This window comes from Mercenaria mercenaria, chromosome 15 (genome assembly GCF_021730395.1).
Source record: "Mercenaria mercenaria strain notata chromosome 15, MADL_Memer_1, whole genome shotgun sequence".
NCBI classification, from domain to species: domain Eukaryota; kingdom Metazoa; phylum Mollusca; class Bivalvia; order Venerida; family Veneridae; genus Mercenaria; species Mercenaria mercenaria.
In genome coordinates this window covers 30,087,764-30,103,321 of record NC_069375.1, presented here as the reverse complement: position 1 = coordinate 30,103,321, position 15,558 = coordinate 30,087,764, and the positions used below count along the sequence as shown (strand labels likewise).

Genomic DNA, 15,558 nt, shown 5'->3' with positions numbered 1-15,558 from the left:
GATGGAGTTGAGGCCCTTGAATTTGTTTTACACAGGATGTTGCCATGCATTCAGATGTTGGCCTAATTCTGTTGGCATTATGTGTAGTAAGGATCTACAGGTCGGTCAAAATATGCTTTGGTTCCACTGGAATTAGTGTAGTTGCCACCCTTGATAGTTTTTTGTTTCCAAAACTTGCTGAGCAGTGATATATATACAGGTAGAGGGTAATATTGGATGGTTTTTACTTGAGCTCTGGCTAGTGCACCAAGTGATTTTTCCTTTATATCGTACATATGCGAGGTCAAATATTGGTCTACTAGGTCAAAATCATAGAAAAAACACTTGTTTCTGATCTGAATGAAAGTTTGTTAGAATGATTGTCTGAGGAAAAAGAACTAGGTCAAATCGTACACCAGTTGGTACATTTTCTAATGGAACTTGCCAGCTGAGATCCTAGTCATTTTTGAAATTGTGTCATCTGAGGGCCAACAGTAGGTCAGATTATCTTGATTGAATTTTGGTCAGAATGTTCCTTGTGAACTCTGTCAAATTTTGAAACTAGGTTAATTATCAAAATTTTGGATACTAGAAGAAATGATGGAAAAAAAATTATACATAACTGTAGATGGATATTTTAAGTCTTGGCAATTTTTTTGGTCACTTGAAACTAGGTCAAATTGGGTTAAAAACTAGGTCACAAGGTCAAATCAAAGAAAATCATTTTTTAGGCAATATGTTTACGTTACCTACGTAAAATATTGTTTAAACTAGGTTTCTTTGGCCCAAAACTGTTAAATCGTAAAAATACAAGAACCCTCTTTTAAGGTCCCATTTTTTACCTGACCATGAAACCTGGCTTGCCATTCTGGAATCTGGGTCACCTAAGGTAAAGACTAGGTCAGATATGAGCGACTCCAGGCCTCCAATGCCCTTTTGTTAGCTCACCTGTCCCGTAGTGACAGGGTGAGCTTTTGTGATCACCCATCGTCGGTCCGTCTGTCCACAATTTCCTTGTGAACACGATAGAGACCACATTTTGTATTTGATTTTAATCAAACTTGTATGGGCATAATATCTTGGTTCCTTTGGAAAACTGGCCAGATCCCATCATGGGTTCCAGAGTTATGGCCCCTTAAAGGGCCAAAATTTGCCATTTTTGGCTTGTGAACACTATTAATAGAGACCACATTTTGCAATCAACTTTAATAAAACTTGCACACAAGTTGCATTGGCATAATATCTCCGGTCCTTTCGAAAACTGGGCGGATCCTGTCATGGGTTTCAGATTTATGGCCCCTTAAAGGGTCAGAATTTGCTGTTTTTTGCTTGTGAACACAATAGACAACATTTTGCAATCAACTTTAATCAAACTTGCACACAACTTTTATTGGCATAATATCTCCGTTCCTTTCGAAAACTCGCCAGATCCCCTCATGGGTTCCAGAGTTAACTAATGAAGATACTGATCTGAAATTTCATTTATGCCATCAGATGGACTTGGACAATTAGTGAAGATACATATTGACTGAATTTATGACAAATTACTTCCCTTTATCTTTTATGTAAATGAATATACCTAGCAGCTTCTAATGAGATCGGTTTGAAACATTATTTGTGTCTTCCATGGTAAGAAATTTCTACTTTTACTTACTTTTCTAATATATTGTTGTAAAGGCTTGTACTCTGTATCTTCTACATGCATATACCAATGCGTGATTACCTCCCCTGATTTTTATAAAAATGGATTTATCTCGGTAAATATTTATTGGACTTATTTGAAATTTAATTATTGTCATCAGTTGGACTGAGACAATCAGGGTAGATAACTATGAACTGATTTTATGTCAAATTACCTCCCTTTGTTAATCCCCTGTCGTGGCGGAGGGATTATAGGAATGGTCTGCGTCCTTCCGTCCTTCGTCCGTAACAAAATCGTGTCCGGTCCATATCTAAACCTCTTGAAGGATTTTCATGAAACTTGGGTCAAATGATCACCTCATTAAGACGATGTGCAGAACCCATGAGTCAGCCATGTCGGTTCAAGGTCAAGGTCACAACTCGAGGTAAAAGGTTTGAGCCTGCCATTTTGTGTCCGCTCTATATCTCATAAACCCCTTGAAGGAATTTTATAAAACTTGGGTCAAATGATCACCTCATCAAGACGATGTGCAGAACCCGTGAGTCAGCCATGCCGGCTCAAGGTCAAGGTCACAACTTAGGGTCAAAGGTTTGAGCCTTCCATTTTGTGTCTGCTCTATATCTCCTAAACTCCTTGAAGGATTTTCATCAAACTTTGGTCAAACGATCACCTCATCAAGGCGATGTGCAGAACTTATGAGTCAGCCATGTCGGCTCAAGGTCAAGGTCACAACTGAAGGTCAAAGGTTTTAGCCTTCCATTTCGTGTCCACTCTATATCTCCTTAACCCCTTGAAGGAATTTTATAAAACTTGGGTAAAATGATTACCTCATCAAAACGATGTGCAGAAATTATGAGTCAACCATGTCAGCTCAAGGTCAAGGTCACAACTAAGGGTTGAAGGTTTGAGCCTTCCATTTTGTGTCCACTCTGTATCTCCTAAACCCCTTGAAGGATTTTCATCAAACTTGGGTCAAATGATCACCTCATCAAGAACTCATGAGTCAGCCATGTCAACTCAAGGTCAAGGTCACAACTGAAGGTCAACGGTTTCAGCTCTGTATCTCCTAAACCCCTTGAAGGATTTTCATGAAACTTGGGTCAAATGATCACCTCATCAAGACGTTGTGCAGAGTCCATGTCAGTTCAAGGTCAAGGTCACAGCTAAAATCAAAGGTTTACCCTTTCACTATACATAGCAGTGGCGGGGAATTTAGCTGTCTTTCAGACTGCCTTGTTTCAAATTAAAATGGGTGTATCTCAGTAACCAATAAAGATACTGATTTGAAATGTCATTTATGTCATCAGATAGACTCGGACAATCAGGGTAGATAACTTTTGACTGAATTTATGACAGATTACCTCCCTTTATTTTATGTAAATGATAGGGATGGGAACGAATATCCGAATATTCGAATATTCGAAAATCGGTCGAATATTCGAATATGAAAATCAAATTCGAATATTCGTAAATTATTGTATATTTTTTTTTCAAAATAAGTATCATTGATTTTGGGCAACATGAGCATGCTAATTCTACAGAATAAAACCATGTCATGTTTGTTTATCGCGTATCAAAAGATGTCCAATTAACAAGAAAATAGCAATGCATAATTGGCAGGGGCCATCGTTACGGATTAACAGTTTGCAACAGACCCCAGGCGTCAATGTGTCAGATGCATGTCAAAAGATGTCCAATTAACAAGAAACTTGCAATGCATAATTACCTGGGGTCATCGCTACGGATTAACAGTTTGTATTAGGCGTAAATGTGATATCTTTTTATCTTTTGTTCATTTTTATTGGCACCTGTTTTATGTAACAAGTTGTAGAATTATTTTTTTTCGAAAACAACACCAAACTTGTAGATATTGTCGATCTTTTCACAATATTTTGTATGACGTTTCAGACCATCCGCAGGATCGGTTTTCATCCGCCATCGGCCGTATTCGAATTAAATTTTGAAGTACTTTATAATAAAATCAAGAAATAACATATGATTGATGCATAAGTTCATGTTGAAGGAGGTTTAAGTCTGCCTTACTTGCTTTTAACACGACGATTTTTACACGCCGATTGAAAATTTTCAAAATGGCGGCGGTAATACAACAGCGCGTCACGTGTTTAAATGGGACGACCTGCTATTTTTAGATAAAATTGCGACGGTCTAAATTATAATCGTTTTGATTTTTTGTATCATTTTGAAGCTAAAACACTGAATTAGTTAAATCTGTTCATGATTATTCTGACATAATCGTGAAATAAAACGCTAGGATCGGCAGGTTTTGCTAGGTAGGAACGGGTTACCCGAAACAAACATTTTTTGGCCTTATTACGTACGATGATCCACGCTTTAAACAAATGAATACGTTGTGTATATGCCAATCACTTAATAAGAATTTAAAGCTTCCATTAAAACAAACCGAATATTCGAATATATTCGAATATGGCAAACCGAATATTCGAATATTGATTTCAGTATTCGTTCCCATCCCTAGTAAATGAATATACCTCAGCAGCATCTAATGAGATTGGTTTTAAATGTTATTTAAGTCTTCCAGGGTAAGGAATAGTCATGCTAGTTCAAAAATGCAGCATTTGAGCCAAGCACCCTAAAACTTGGTATGGAGATTGGCTATGACTAGTATGTGACCCATAGGTCAAAAGGAACTGTTACAAGAAAATATTTATTCTGATGATATTTAAAGTGTATGCCTATGTGATCTATGTCAAAACTTGATCTTATCATTTAGAGCAATGGTACTCTGGTGAGCAGTATAGGGCCATCATGGCCCTCTTGTTTTAGGATAGTTCCATTATCTTTGAGCTGTGCAATTAGAGTGACTGATCTAGGGCCATCATTGCCCTTTTTGTAAGTGGATTATATTTAGCCGTAGAATGGGTTTTACTGTAAATTTAATATTGGCTGTAGTCCTTGAACATTATTTGTTATTAATTTGTTCGAGCACAAATGTTTTTCTAACAACTTATTCAGAACCAGATATTTGTCAAGTCTGAATGTGGGACAAAAACTAAAATGGAAAGAGTTGTGGCCCTTGATTTATCAAACTTGCAACTTTATTCTCCATCAGTCTTATTATGTGTATGACCATAAGGTGTTGGTCAAGTTTGATTATGATTAAAGTTGGACTCATAGATATGACCTTGTGGATGACCCTTGATGTAAAAGTATTTGACCTTTAGAATACTCCGGCACTTTCACTTATAGAACCAGTTAAAATTGTATTTTTACAGAATGTGTTTATCTGTGAGATCTTGTTGGTCAGACCAGACTGCATCCTTGAATATCTCAGAATTGTGCAAATTTGCAACTTTAGTAGATCTCGTCCATTGTTCACCAAATTTGGTATCAATGCTTGTGGTCATAAAATTCTGGATATGTTCCATAACCAGCTGAATATTAGTCACAATTGAGTTATGGCCATTGAATACTTAAAGTTGCAAGAATGGACACTGCCTACTGAACAGGTCATATCCAGTGTTCACCAAACTTGGTTAGAATGTTTAAGAGCATATGAACTTGGTCAGGTTCAATTACCAGTTTGATCATCTGTTGCTCTGAGAGTTATTTCCCTTGAATTAGTCAAAAAGAGAAAATTGACGAACTACCTGTAGACTTCTCAATAAGGATAGAGTGAGAAGAATCTTGTTGCACAAGCATATATCATAGCAGTTTGGCATTCTGGATTAAATGTCAAAAGTATTAAGTTCAGTAAGGTGTGTTTATTTTGAGCTGAATTTGACTAGTTGTGCCCCACCCACTCGGTCGGTCCGAAAAAATTTGTGACGTGCCTAGCTCAAAAAGTAGATATAAATTGATGAAACCTTGCATGAGTCTTTATCATGATATGAACTTGCGCACCTCCTACTTTTAGTCTGCCTCTGCCCCCTATTTCCAGAGTTACAGCCCATGAAATAGTCAAAAATGCACAATTTCACCTAATGACACGCCTAGCTCAAAAAGTATTTGATATAAATTGATGAAAACTTACATGAATCTTTAACATGATATAAACTTGAGCACCTCCTATTTTTCGTCTGGCGCCACCCCATATTTCTAAAGTTATGGCCCCTGAAATAGTCAAAAATGCACATTTTTACCTATGACATGCCTAGCTCAAAAAGTATTTGATGTAAATTCACGAAACCTTGCTCGAGTCTTTATCATGATGTGACATTGCACACTTGGCATTCTTCTTGAGATTTTAGCGCTAATTACAGAGTTACGACTCTTGAAATAGCCAAGAAGTGGTTTTTTGTTTGTGATGCTCAGAGTAAAAAAAAAATGGCCTAGAATAATTAATCCTTTATATAAATTGTTTGTTGAGGCTTTACTTGCTAAAGACTGCAAACATTTGAATTATTGTCCCTTATTTGCAACAAATGTACCAGTGGGGGCACACCATATGTCTTACAGACACATTGTAGTTTCGTGCCTTTCTATAAGCCTGTCAAATTGGAGGTATTATGGGATCAGTTGTGGGGTGCAGCATGCATTGAAGTTGTCCATTCACTAACTAAAGCAGTTCTGATGTAATGTGCACCAAACTTGGTTAGAGTGTTTATTGGCATAGTCCAAGTTTCAAAACCAGCATGATTGTCTGTATGGCTCTTTATTTACTGCCCTTGAATTGCAAAACAGTTACAGTGTCAACTCACTAGTAGTTTTTATCCACTTGTCTTCGGCCTTGGTTGAAATGTTGACTGGCATAATGTTTCTGCCTGCTTTGATAACCAGCATGATAGTCCTAGTAACTAGTTAGAACCCTTGAACTACATGAGATATCCAAAGTTGACTGTCCTTTCGCTAAAGAGGTAGTGTACCCGTAATGTTTCCTACATGTGATTTCAACCCTTTCCAGCTGTAACCGAAACCATAACTCAGTTATGCCAATGTAAGGCTGAAGACTGCAGAAATAACGGGTTAATAATCACACTAAAAATGTAGAATGCTTCTTGAAGCAGTTCTTATCCAGTGTTGGAACTTGGAACATCTATGGGCATAATAATTATTTGGACAGTCCAAGTGGCCTTTGAGTCCTGTTGCTTTAATAACTTAAAATGTAAAAATGACGTGTTTGCTATCTAACTTTAGTATAGTCCTGATCACTTTAGTTTTTGCATATGAATTACTCTTCAGTGTCTACTCAGTTACTTGAGTACGGCTTAGAACTAATCCAAATTTGACCAGCCACACTGGATTAGTATTTCCGAAGTTGAGGTTCTTGAATTCTTCAAATCAAGAAAATTTTCTATCACACTGATTCTTTGTATTCTGGTCCATACTTACATGGAGTGTGTATCTATTACTAGTCAATTAAGATAAGGATCTCAAAAGTTATGGTCCTTGAATAAGTCAAAACTGACTAGTGCTCAATAAGAGGAGTATTTAAAGATTCAAAAGTGATTGCTGTTCTGGCATTCACATCCACAGATTGGTTGAAGTGTAACTATACTTTCACTTTATCTCTGTTACTTGATGGATTTGCTTCATATTTAGCTGTAGTTTTTCATCATCATCGCACCAACATTTACGCAGGGGTCATAACTTTACCGCCAGTAACTCATAAATTCCACCTTGCCTAGAATTTTGATACACTTACGCTCCATCTCTGTAATTACAAGTGTTTACCTGGTGATAGGCGATATATGACCTTTTGGTGTCGGTTTTCCGTAAAATCCAACTCGTTTATTCTGGTGATCCACAGCATATGACATTAGATCCATTACTCTTGACACCAATATTTCATGAATTATAACTGTGTTACGTACGATTTCAGGGTGAAGTTCAGGTGCACTTGCAAACTATAATATATAAATGATCTGCTTTGACTTGATGGATTTAAGTTTAACTTAAATTGTTACATCATTACTGGTACTGGCATCGTGTCAGATCCTTCTGCTCATATATTTCTTGAATTGTATCCCTTCTGCTTTTAATTCCATGGTTATGTTTTGATGCACTTTCACTCCACTTTGGTTATTACTAAATTTTACATGGATCTGGTTCTAATATTTTTGTTCCACGTCATCAGCCATATATTATAACAAGAGGCGCATTTCTATGGTAGAAACATTCCCTGAATTATCTCCCTTCTAGCATCTTTGTCACCGTTTCATTTAGGTTAAAGCTTTTTTGGCAAGTTTCTCGATTTCACTCTATCTTCTTAACTACTGCCCCTAATATCATTTCTTGTACAGTTTGTTAGTATTTCTCCTAGACATGAAAATCAGTCGCCAAGGAATATCAATGATTTGCAGTATATTAAAGTGATAATTGGTATGTAGGTATTCTAAATAGACTGGCAAGTTCAGTTAAAGAATCATATTTGCAGGCCATGAGTGATGTGCCCTTGTTTTGTCATCAAAATGCAATATTTCAGTGTTACATCATTGTGCCTTCATTCTAAAGGAAAGTTGTGTACACAAATGTTCCTTTCAATAAAATCTTGTTGAAGTTTGATAACTGGCCATGTTGGAGTAACAGTTAATAGGGAAACTTTTTGAGGCCACATTTTCTACCCCATTTTCATAAATCTTTTGTCAAGAGTGTATTTATAAAATCTAGGTCAGTTTTGAAACTGGATTATCAGGGGTATTAAAATAGGCCACTAGGTCAAATCAGAGGACAACCTATTTAACACTCCAGAGACCACATTTTTTGCTTATGTCATAAATTTTGTCAGAATGCTTGTCTCAAGTTGTCTGTGAAATCTAGGTCCAGTTCAATATTAGGATACCTTAGATCATAAACTAGGTTGCTCAGTTTAGTCATAGAAAAAAACCTAGTTAACAATGAAAAGGCCACATTTTTTTCTTGATCTTCATAAAACTTTGTCAGAATGTTTGCCTCTGTGAAATACAGGACAGACTGAAACTAGATTATCTAAATCAAAAACGGCGTCACTAGAGCAAAGGAAGAGTTCCTTCTGTAACCATATACCTAGTTTATTAAAATTATTCCAGTTTGTTGAAAATATGGCCAGCAGAGGGGGGCAGTCACTTTTTCATGTATGTATATAGCATTTCCTATATGCATATAATGGATACTTTAACAAGATGGCCCTAGATCGCTCACCAGAGTAACACACCATATCACTGTAAACATGTTTGACCTAGTGACCCAGTTTTTGACACCACATGGCCCAGTTTCAAACTCATCATGAGTTTTCAAGGAGATAAACATTCTGACCAAGTTTCATGAAGACTGGAGCAAAAATATGGCCTCTAGAATGCAAACAAGATTTTTCTTCAATTTGGCCTAGTGACATAGTTTTTCACCGAACCTGACCCAATTTTTAACCCATCCGAGATCTCATGGAGACAAAAATTCTGACAAATTTTCATTAAGATTGGACTAAAAATGTGGCCTCGAGTGTAAACAAGGATCTTCTTCGATTTAACCTAGTGACCTAGTTTTTGACCCCACGTGACCCAGATAAGAACTTGTCCAAGATTTCATAGAAATAAACATTTTGACAAAGTTTTGTGAAGATTGGAGCAAAAAAGTGACCTCAAGAGTGTAAACAAGCTTTTCCTTTGATTTGACCTAGTGACCTTGTTTTTGACCCCACATGACCCAGATTTTTAAATCATCCAAGACTTCATGATAACAAACATTCAGACCAAGTTTTATGAAGATTGAATAAAAAATGTGTCCCCTAGAGTGTAAACAAGCTTTTTCTTTGATTTGACCTGGTGACCTAGTTTTTGACTCGCGTGACCCAGATAAAAACATTTGAGATTTCATGGAGACTAACAGTCTGACCAAGTTTCATGCACATCAAATGAAAATATCCATTCAAATTAAATAAAGGGAGGTTATTTGTCAAAAATCCACTCCGAATGGACCCTGATTGTCTAGGTCCGCTTGATCATATAAATGAAATTTGGAACCAATCATGCAAGTAGTTAACAAAATATATTCATTTTAATTAAAGACAAAGGGAGGTAATTTGAAATAAAATCAGTCCCGAATTATCTACCATGATAATCTGAGACCACTTAAGACATATACTTCAACTTTCAAGTCAATCACATACACATGATTAGGACTGGTGAAGAAAGAAAAATGCATGTGAAATATAGCAATTTTTGTAAATCAAGGGCACATAACTCTGGTCCTACTAAACTGATTTAGCTCTTGGAACTCATCCAAGATCTTTTAATCATACACATTCTGTGTAAATATTATTTGGATTGGTGAAGAAATTAAGTTGCTCGAGTGTAAACAAGGGAAAATATAGCAATTTCTGTAAAATCAAGGGTGACTAACTCTAGTCCTAATGGTCAGATTTCTTTCATAATCGAACTCGTCTGAGATCTTATGCTCATACACATTCTATGTAAATATTATTTGGATTGCTGAAGGAATAAAGGTGTTATAATGTAAACAAGGTAAAATAATAGAGATTTTTGCAAAATCAAGGGCCTATAACTCTGGTCTGATTTTGTTCAAAATTAAACTCATCCAAGATCTTATGGCAATACATATACTGTATAGTGGCTTATATTTGTGGAGGTTTAATTTTCGCTATATTCGCGGTCAACATTGACAGCGCGAAATCAAAACACCGTGATTTTTTGTTACGCGAATATATACATTTCACCACGGGAGACCATTCTTACAACTTTACTCATTCTTACATTGTTACTTCCCTGACAAACATAATCCCATAATATCCGACATTTTCGTAAACTAGAATACACGTAGGGCCTAACGCCAAGAACATAAGAACCAAATGTGAAAACATGGAAATTGTACGAGTACAACTTGACAGGTATTGATACATTATTATAAATCAGTCAAATAATAGGCTTAGCAGACGCAGTTCTTATAACTGACTGATTTGAACTACTCTAACCAACTGCCTGACTGACTATCAGACAGATGTCAAAGTATATAAATGTGTCCTCCTAATTAAAAAATAATGAAGGGGGAAATAAAGTATAATACTATTGAAGATTCCAGTTAATTAACGCTAAAAAAAGTTACAGCATGGATTACAAAATAGCGTCTTAGTGTTGATTTGTCAACTATAAAAGCAAAGTAAAGTGTTTGTTTGCTTGTTGTAATGTCACCCCTCCTGAAAAGGACGTCATGTTGGCTTATGAGACACCTACATACATTAAACAGCATTACTCTCTGTTTCCTTCTTTTCAATGCCAGGAAGGTCTAGGCAATTGGTAACCATTATTTAACTAGCTGGCAGCTCACCAACTGGTCTTGTCTTCAGCAACAAGACCTGCCTCTTACAGGGCTGGAACCTGTGGTAGATGACTTATCCATTAAGGTCTCTGCAGCTCTGTACACAAGACCATTAATAACACAAGTTTGTTATAACGTAGGAAATAAATAGTCATTTAAATTGAAATATTTTAAGATTGTTAACTGTATTCAGAGAAAATTCACAAATGATTGATGACAAGGGTTAATAGTTTTGTTTATAATTTAATGAGATAATGATTTAGATAGATGTTGGATAGAAAATATGGTGTGATTAATGCTTTAATAGATTGAAGTATTGTCATTAATGTTATTCAACTAATATTTTGTGTTTTTCAGGTGCATACTACAAGATGATTAGATGGTATTTTAGAATTGTTCTAAGTATATTTCGTTTTATCTGTCTTAATATATGCCATTTGCCAATACTGAGCACAGTGGAATTGTGGGAAAAATGCTTTATTGAACTACCTACTAACTGAGTTACGTAGCAGTAGACTCTGTTAGCATTTTATCCACAAAATCACTAATAATGATGTCAGTTTTGACATCTGTGTATCATATTTTCATGTTTTGTTAGTAGTTTTCCATATTCAGTGTTAATTTTGCATTTTTCTGTATTTTCCAGGCTCCCCTTGACCCACAGCAGTTACTGAAGGCCCTCAATGAGCTACTTGGACCCAATGGGGCAATTATGGGACCTTCGGAGGCTGTTAGAGTTGCAAAGTAAGTACAAAATAATGTTATTCCCTTCTGATGGTTGCTCAGTGAGTGACAGTAAACAGATTTCATGTAGATAGTGATTATAAAATATCTATTCTTATAACAGAGCAATGAAATATGTTTAAACAAAATCCATACATGTGTTTGTATACATCTCCAGAAGTGAACTGAGTATAAATCTTGATGTAATTAATAAAGTGTGCAAAACTGCAAAATACAAATTGCCACTGAGTAGACCATTATTGCTAACATGTGGACTTCGCATTTGAATTTCTTTAGTAGTAATACAAGCGTGTGCCATATAATCGTCTATGTGAAATGGGGAAATAGGCTGATGTGTAAATACTTTTATCAAAACCATTCAAGTGAATTGTCATTGGTCATCCATAGAGTACCCACACTGAAAAAAATAAACATTTTTCTGAGCACCTTGGGCATACAAATGTTTGAAACTTAGAGGGACAGTTGCCTTGGCTATTATGTTACCACTTTGGGTTTTGGGTCTCACTAAACCATAAATTATTATTTCCAGTCAGTAATTTAAGAACACAAACTCTAGCATCAAAAAGTTCAGTTGCAATTCTCAGAGTAATACCCCAGTTCAAGTTGATATGCTCCGATAAGACCACTGTTGTCCTTAATGCCAGTGTCATGTTAAGTCAGGTCAAGTAATATTTATTTACAAAGACGGAGATAATAATAAGTAACATAAGCACTGCAAGGCAGTAACATGAATTATAAAGTAGCAGTAGATTAAAAGTATAAAAAAAAATAATATTAAGTATATGACTACAGAAACATCCTAGCTAAAACGATCTAATCAGCACAGTATATTAAGAAAGTTAAGACAAAGTACAATACTTAAAAGAAAGCATACTTTTGTGTCCAGTCTTACTCTTCTCTGTATTGAAATACTTAGAAATTTAAGAAAAGAGTAAGTAAACGGAAAATCGAAGTTTTCAGACCCTAACTTAAAGGTCATGGTCTCTGGTGAAATAGATGTACATTATCATCAAACACAGTGCTAACACTTGGGGGAAGGGTGACTCTACAAAGACTGTTAAAAAAATTCTTATTCGTCAAAAAACATTGCCTCTGGTGGGTCACTTTTCCCTACATGTATATAGTGGAAACTTTAAAAACCACATTGTATGAAACTGCTGGCCAGATTTTAAAATAATTTCACACAAATAGTCCTTGTGTGACCGTCTACAAAGATTGTTCAAAATATTCTTATTCGTCAAAAAACATTGCCACCAGGGGGTCACTTTTCCCTACATGTATATAGTGGAAACTTTAAAAACCACCTTGTATGAAACTGCTGGCCAGATTTTGAATTAATTTCACACAAATAGTCCTTGTGTGACCTTCTACCAGAATTGTTCAAATTATTCCGATTCGTAAAAAGGGGGCATGGTCACTTTTCCCAATAATACCGGTATAGTGAAAACTTTAAAAAAAAATCTTGTATGAAACTGTTGGACCGATTTTAAAATAGTTTCAAGCAAATGGTCTGATGTGACCCCTTAGGGGCCTCTGTGGCTGAGTGGCTAAGGTCGCTGACTTCAAATCACTTGCCCCTCATCGATGTGGGTTCAAGTCTCACTCGGGGTGTTGCATTCTTCATGTGCGGAAGCCATCCAGCTGGCTTACGGAAGGTCGGTGGCTCTACCCAGGTGCCCACTCATGATGAAATAATGCATGGAGGGGCACCTGGGGTCTTCCTCCGCCATCAAAGCTGGAAAGTTGCCTTATTACCTAATTGTATCGGTGCAATGTTAAACCCAACAAAATAAATAAATTATGTGACCCCTTACAAAGATTGTTCAAATTATTTCGATTTGTAAAAAAAACACATGGTCGCCAAAGGGCGTGGTCAGTTTTCCCTATATACATATACATAATTCAAACTTCAAAAATCTTCAGTACCAATACTATTCAAGCAAGCAGCGTAACTTAGCAATCTAGGGCTAACCTGGCCTTCTTGTTATCGATTGTGATCATCCTGTGTGCATTTTGTGTCATCAACAGTTTGACTGTTAACACTCCAGAGGTCACAATTTTAGACCAGTCTTAATGAAACTTGTACAGAATATTACCCTAGATAAAATTTTGATGAGATTGTTACTGGGTCATCTGGGGTCAAAAACTAGGTCACTCGGTCAGTTAATAGGAAACCTTGTTATCACTCTAGAGGCCACATTTTTACCTCCTCTTTATGAACATTTGACAGAATGTTTGTCTCCATGAAATATAAGTTCAAAATTGGGTTACTTCGGGTCAAAAACAGGTCTTTAGGTCAAATCGTAGAAAATTCTTGTTAACACTCTAGAGGCCACATTTTCTTTTCGAAATTCTTAAAACTTTCTCAGATGGCCTCCATTAAATCTAGGTCCACTTTAAAACTGGTTTGCCAGAGGTCAAAGGCTAGGTCATTTGGTTAAGTCATAGAAAAACGTTATTAATGATATAGGTCTACCACATTTTCTGCTTGATCTTTTTAAAACTTTCCCAGAATGACTATCTGTATGAAATCTAGGTCAGGTTTTAAACTGGATTACAGTAATACCTGAGGTCAAAAACTAGGTCATAAGGTTAAATGTATCAAAAACCTTTCTCACACTCCAGAGGCCTCATTTTCTATTTGATCTTTCAACTTTGTCAGAATGTTTGTCTATATTATATTTTGATTAAATCCAAAACTGGGTTACACGAAGTCAGAAACTAGGTCACTAGGTCAAATCATGGATAGACCTTGTTAATGCTCGAGACTACTTGATCATCATAGATCTTTGTCAGAATGTTTGTCTCAGTTAAATCTAAGTCCAGTTCAAAACTTGGTTACCAAAGGTACTAAACTAGGTGACTAGGTCAGATCATAGAAAAACATTTCTCGCACTCTAGAGGCCCTAGTTACTTTATCTTTATAAAACTTTATCAGATTGTTGGTCTCTATGACATTTACCGGTAGGTCAAGTATGAAACTGGATTATCAACAGACTTCAGGAAAGTTGGAAAAAATGGCTGGACATTTTGGTCCAGCATTGCCTAAAACTATGCCGGACCGAAAAAAAATATGCCGGACCGAAGAAAATGTCAGTGTACCGCATATGTTGCTTTTCTCCATCATAATTCATATTCAAGCCAGGTTTGTGATCATTTTTAGTCCATTTCTCATTAAATGTTCGGTCAACCCTCTTATTTTCATACATTTGTTTCCTTTCACTACGATTGTTGGGCATTAATTTACGTTTCTTTCCCGGTTCTGCCCAGGCATAATATGTAAGTGACGCCATTTTGATATTTTGTCCGAGATGTTGCAGTTCTCGGGGTACGATAAATGCAGGTCAGTCGAACAGCATCTGGATTAAGAAACTGCGGACCGGATCAAAATTTTCCAGTCGTGTCCGTTGGACCGACGACTTTCTGGAAGTCTGTATCAAGGTCAGAAGCTAGGTCACTATGTCAGATCATAACACACAAAAGGCCACATTTTCTACCTGATCTTCTAAGTCTTGGTCGGAATATTTGTCTGTTTAAAATTAAGTATATCTGTAACTGGGTCTCTTGGAAAAAACTTTTCCCAAGTCATTAGGTCAGATCATAGAAAAACTTAACATTTTAGAGGCCACTTGGATCCTAATAAATCTTTGTATGAAATCTAGGTCAGGTTCAAAAGTTCGGACACTGAGACCAAAAATTATGTCACTAGGTCAAATCATTGAAAATCTTATTTAATGATATATCTGATTTTACATAAAACATGGTCACAATGTTTGTCTCTATGAAATCTAGGCTAAATTATATATTAGGTTATCTGGGGTAAGAACTAGGTCAGGTGAGTTATACTGGGCCTTTAAGGCCCTCTTGTTTAGCTTAAGGCCCTCATGTTTAGCTCACCTGACAGTTTTTTTTTCCGAACTGAACAAGTTTATCTGCGCTATTCCCAGACAAAAATTGCCAACTGA

The 15,558-nt window shown here is 36.3% G+C and overlaps 1 protein-coding gene across 2 annotated transcripts in view; it reads left to right on the top strand.

Moving 5' to 3' along the window:
- LOC123549952 (serine/threonine-protein phosphatase 1 regulatory subunit 10-like) overlaps nucleotides 1–15,558 on the top strand; it is an 88,435-nt gene that overhangs the window by 29,484 nt on the left and 43,393 nt on the right. For both annotated transcript variants that reach the window (XM_045338404.2, XM_045338397.2), the window contains exon 3: nucleotides 11,496–11,593. In XM_045338404.2, the coding sequence (XP_045194339.2) occupies nucleotides 11,496–11,593 (98 nt within the window). The remainder of the gene's footprint in view (nucleotides 1–11,495; nucleotides 11,594–15,558) is intronic.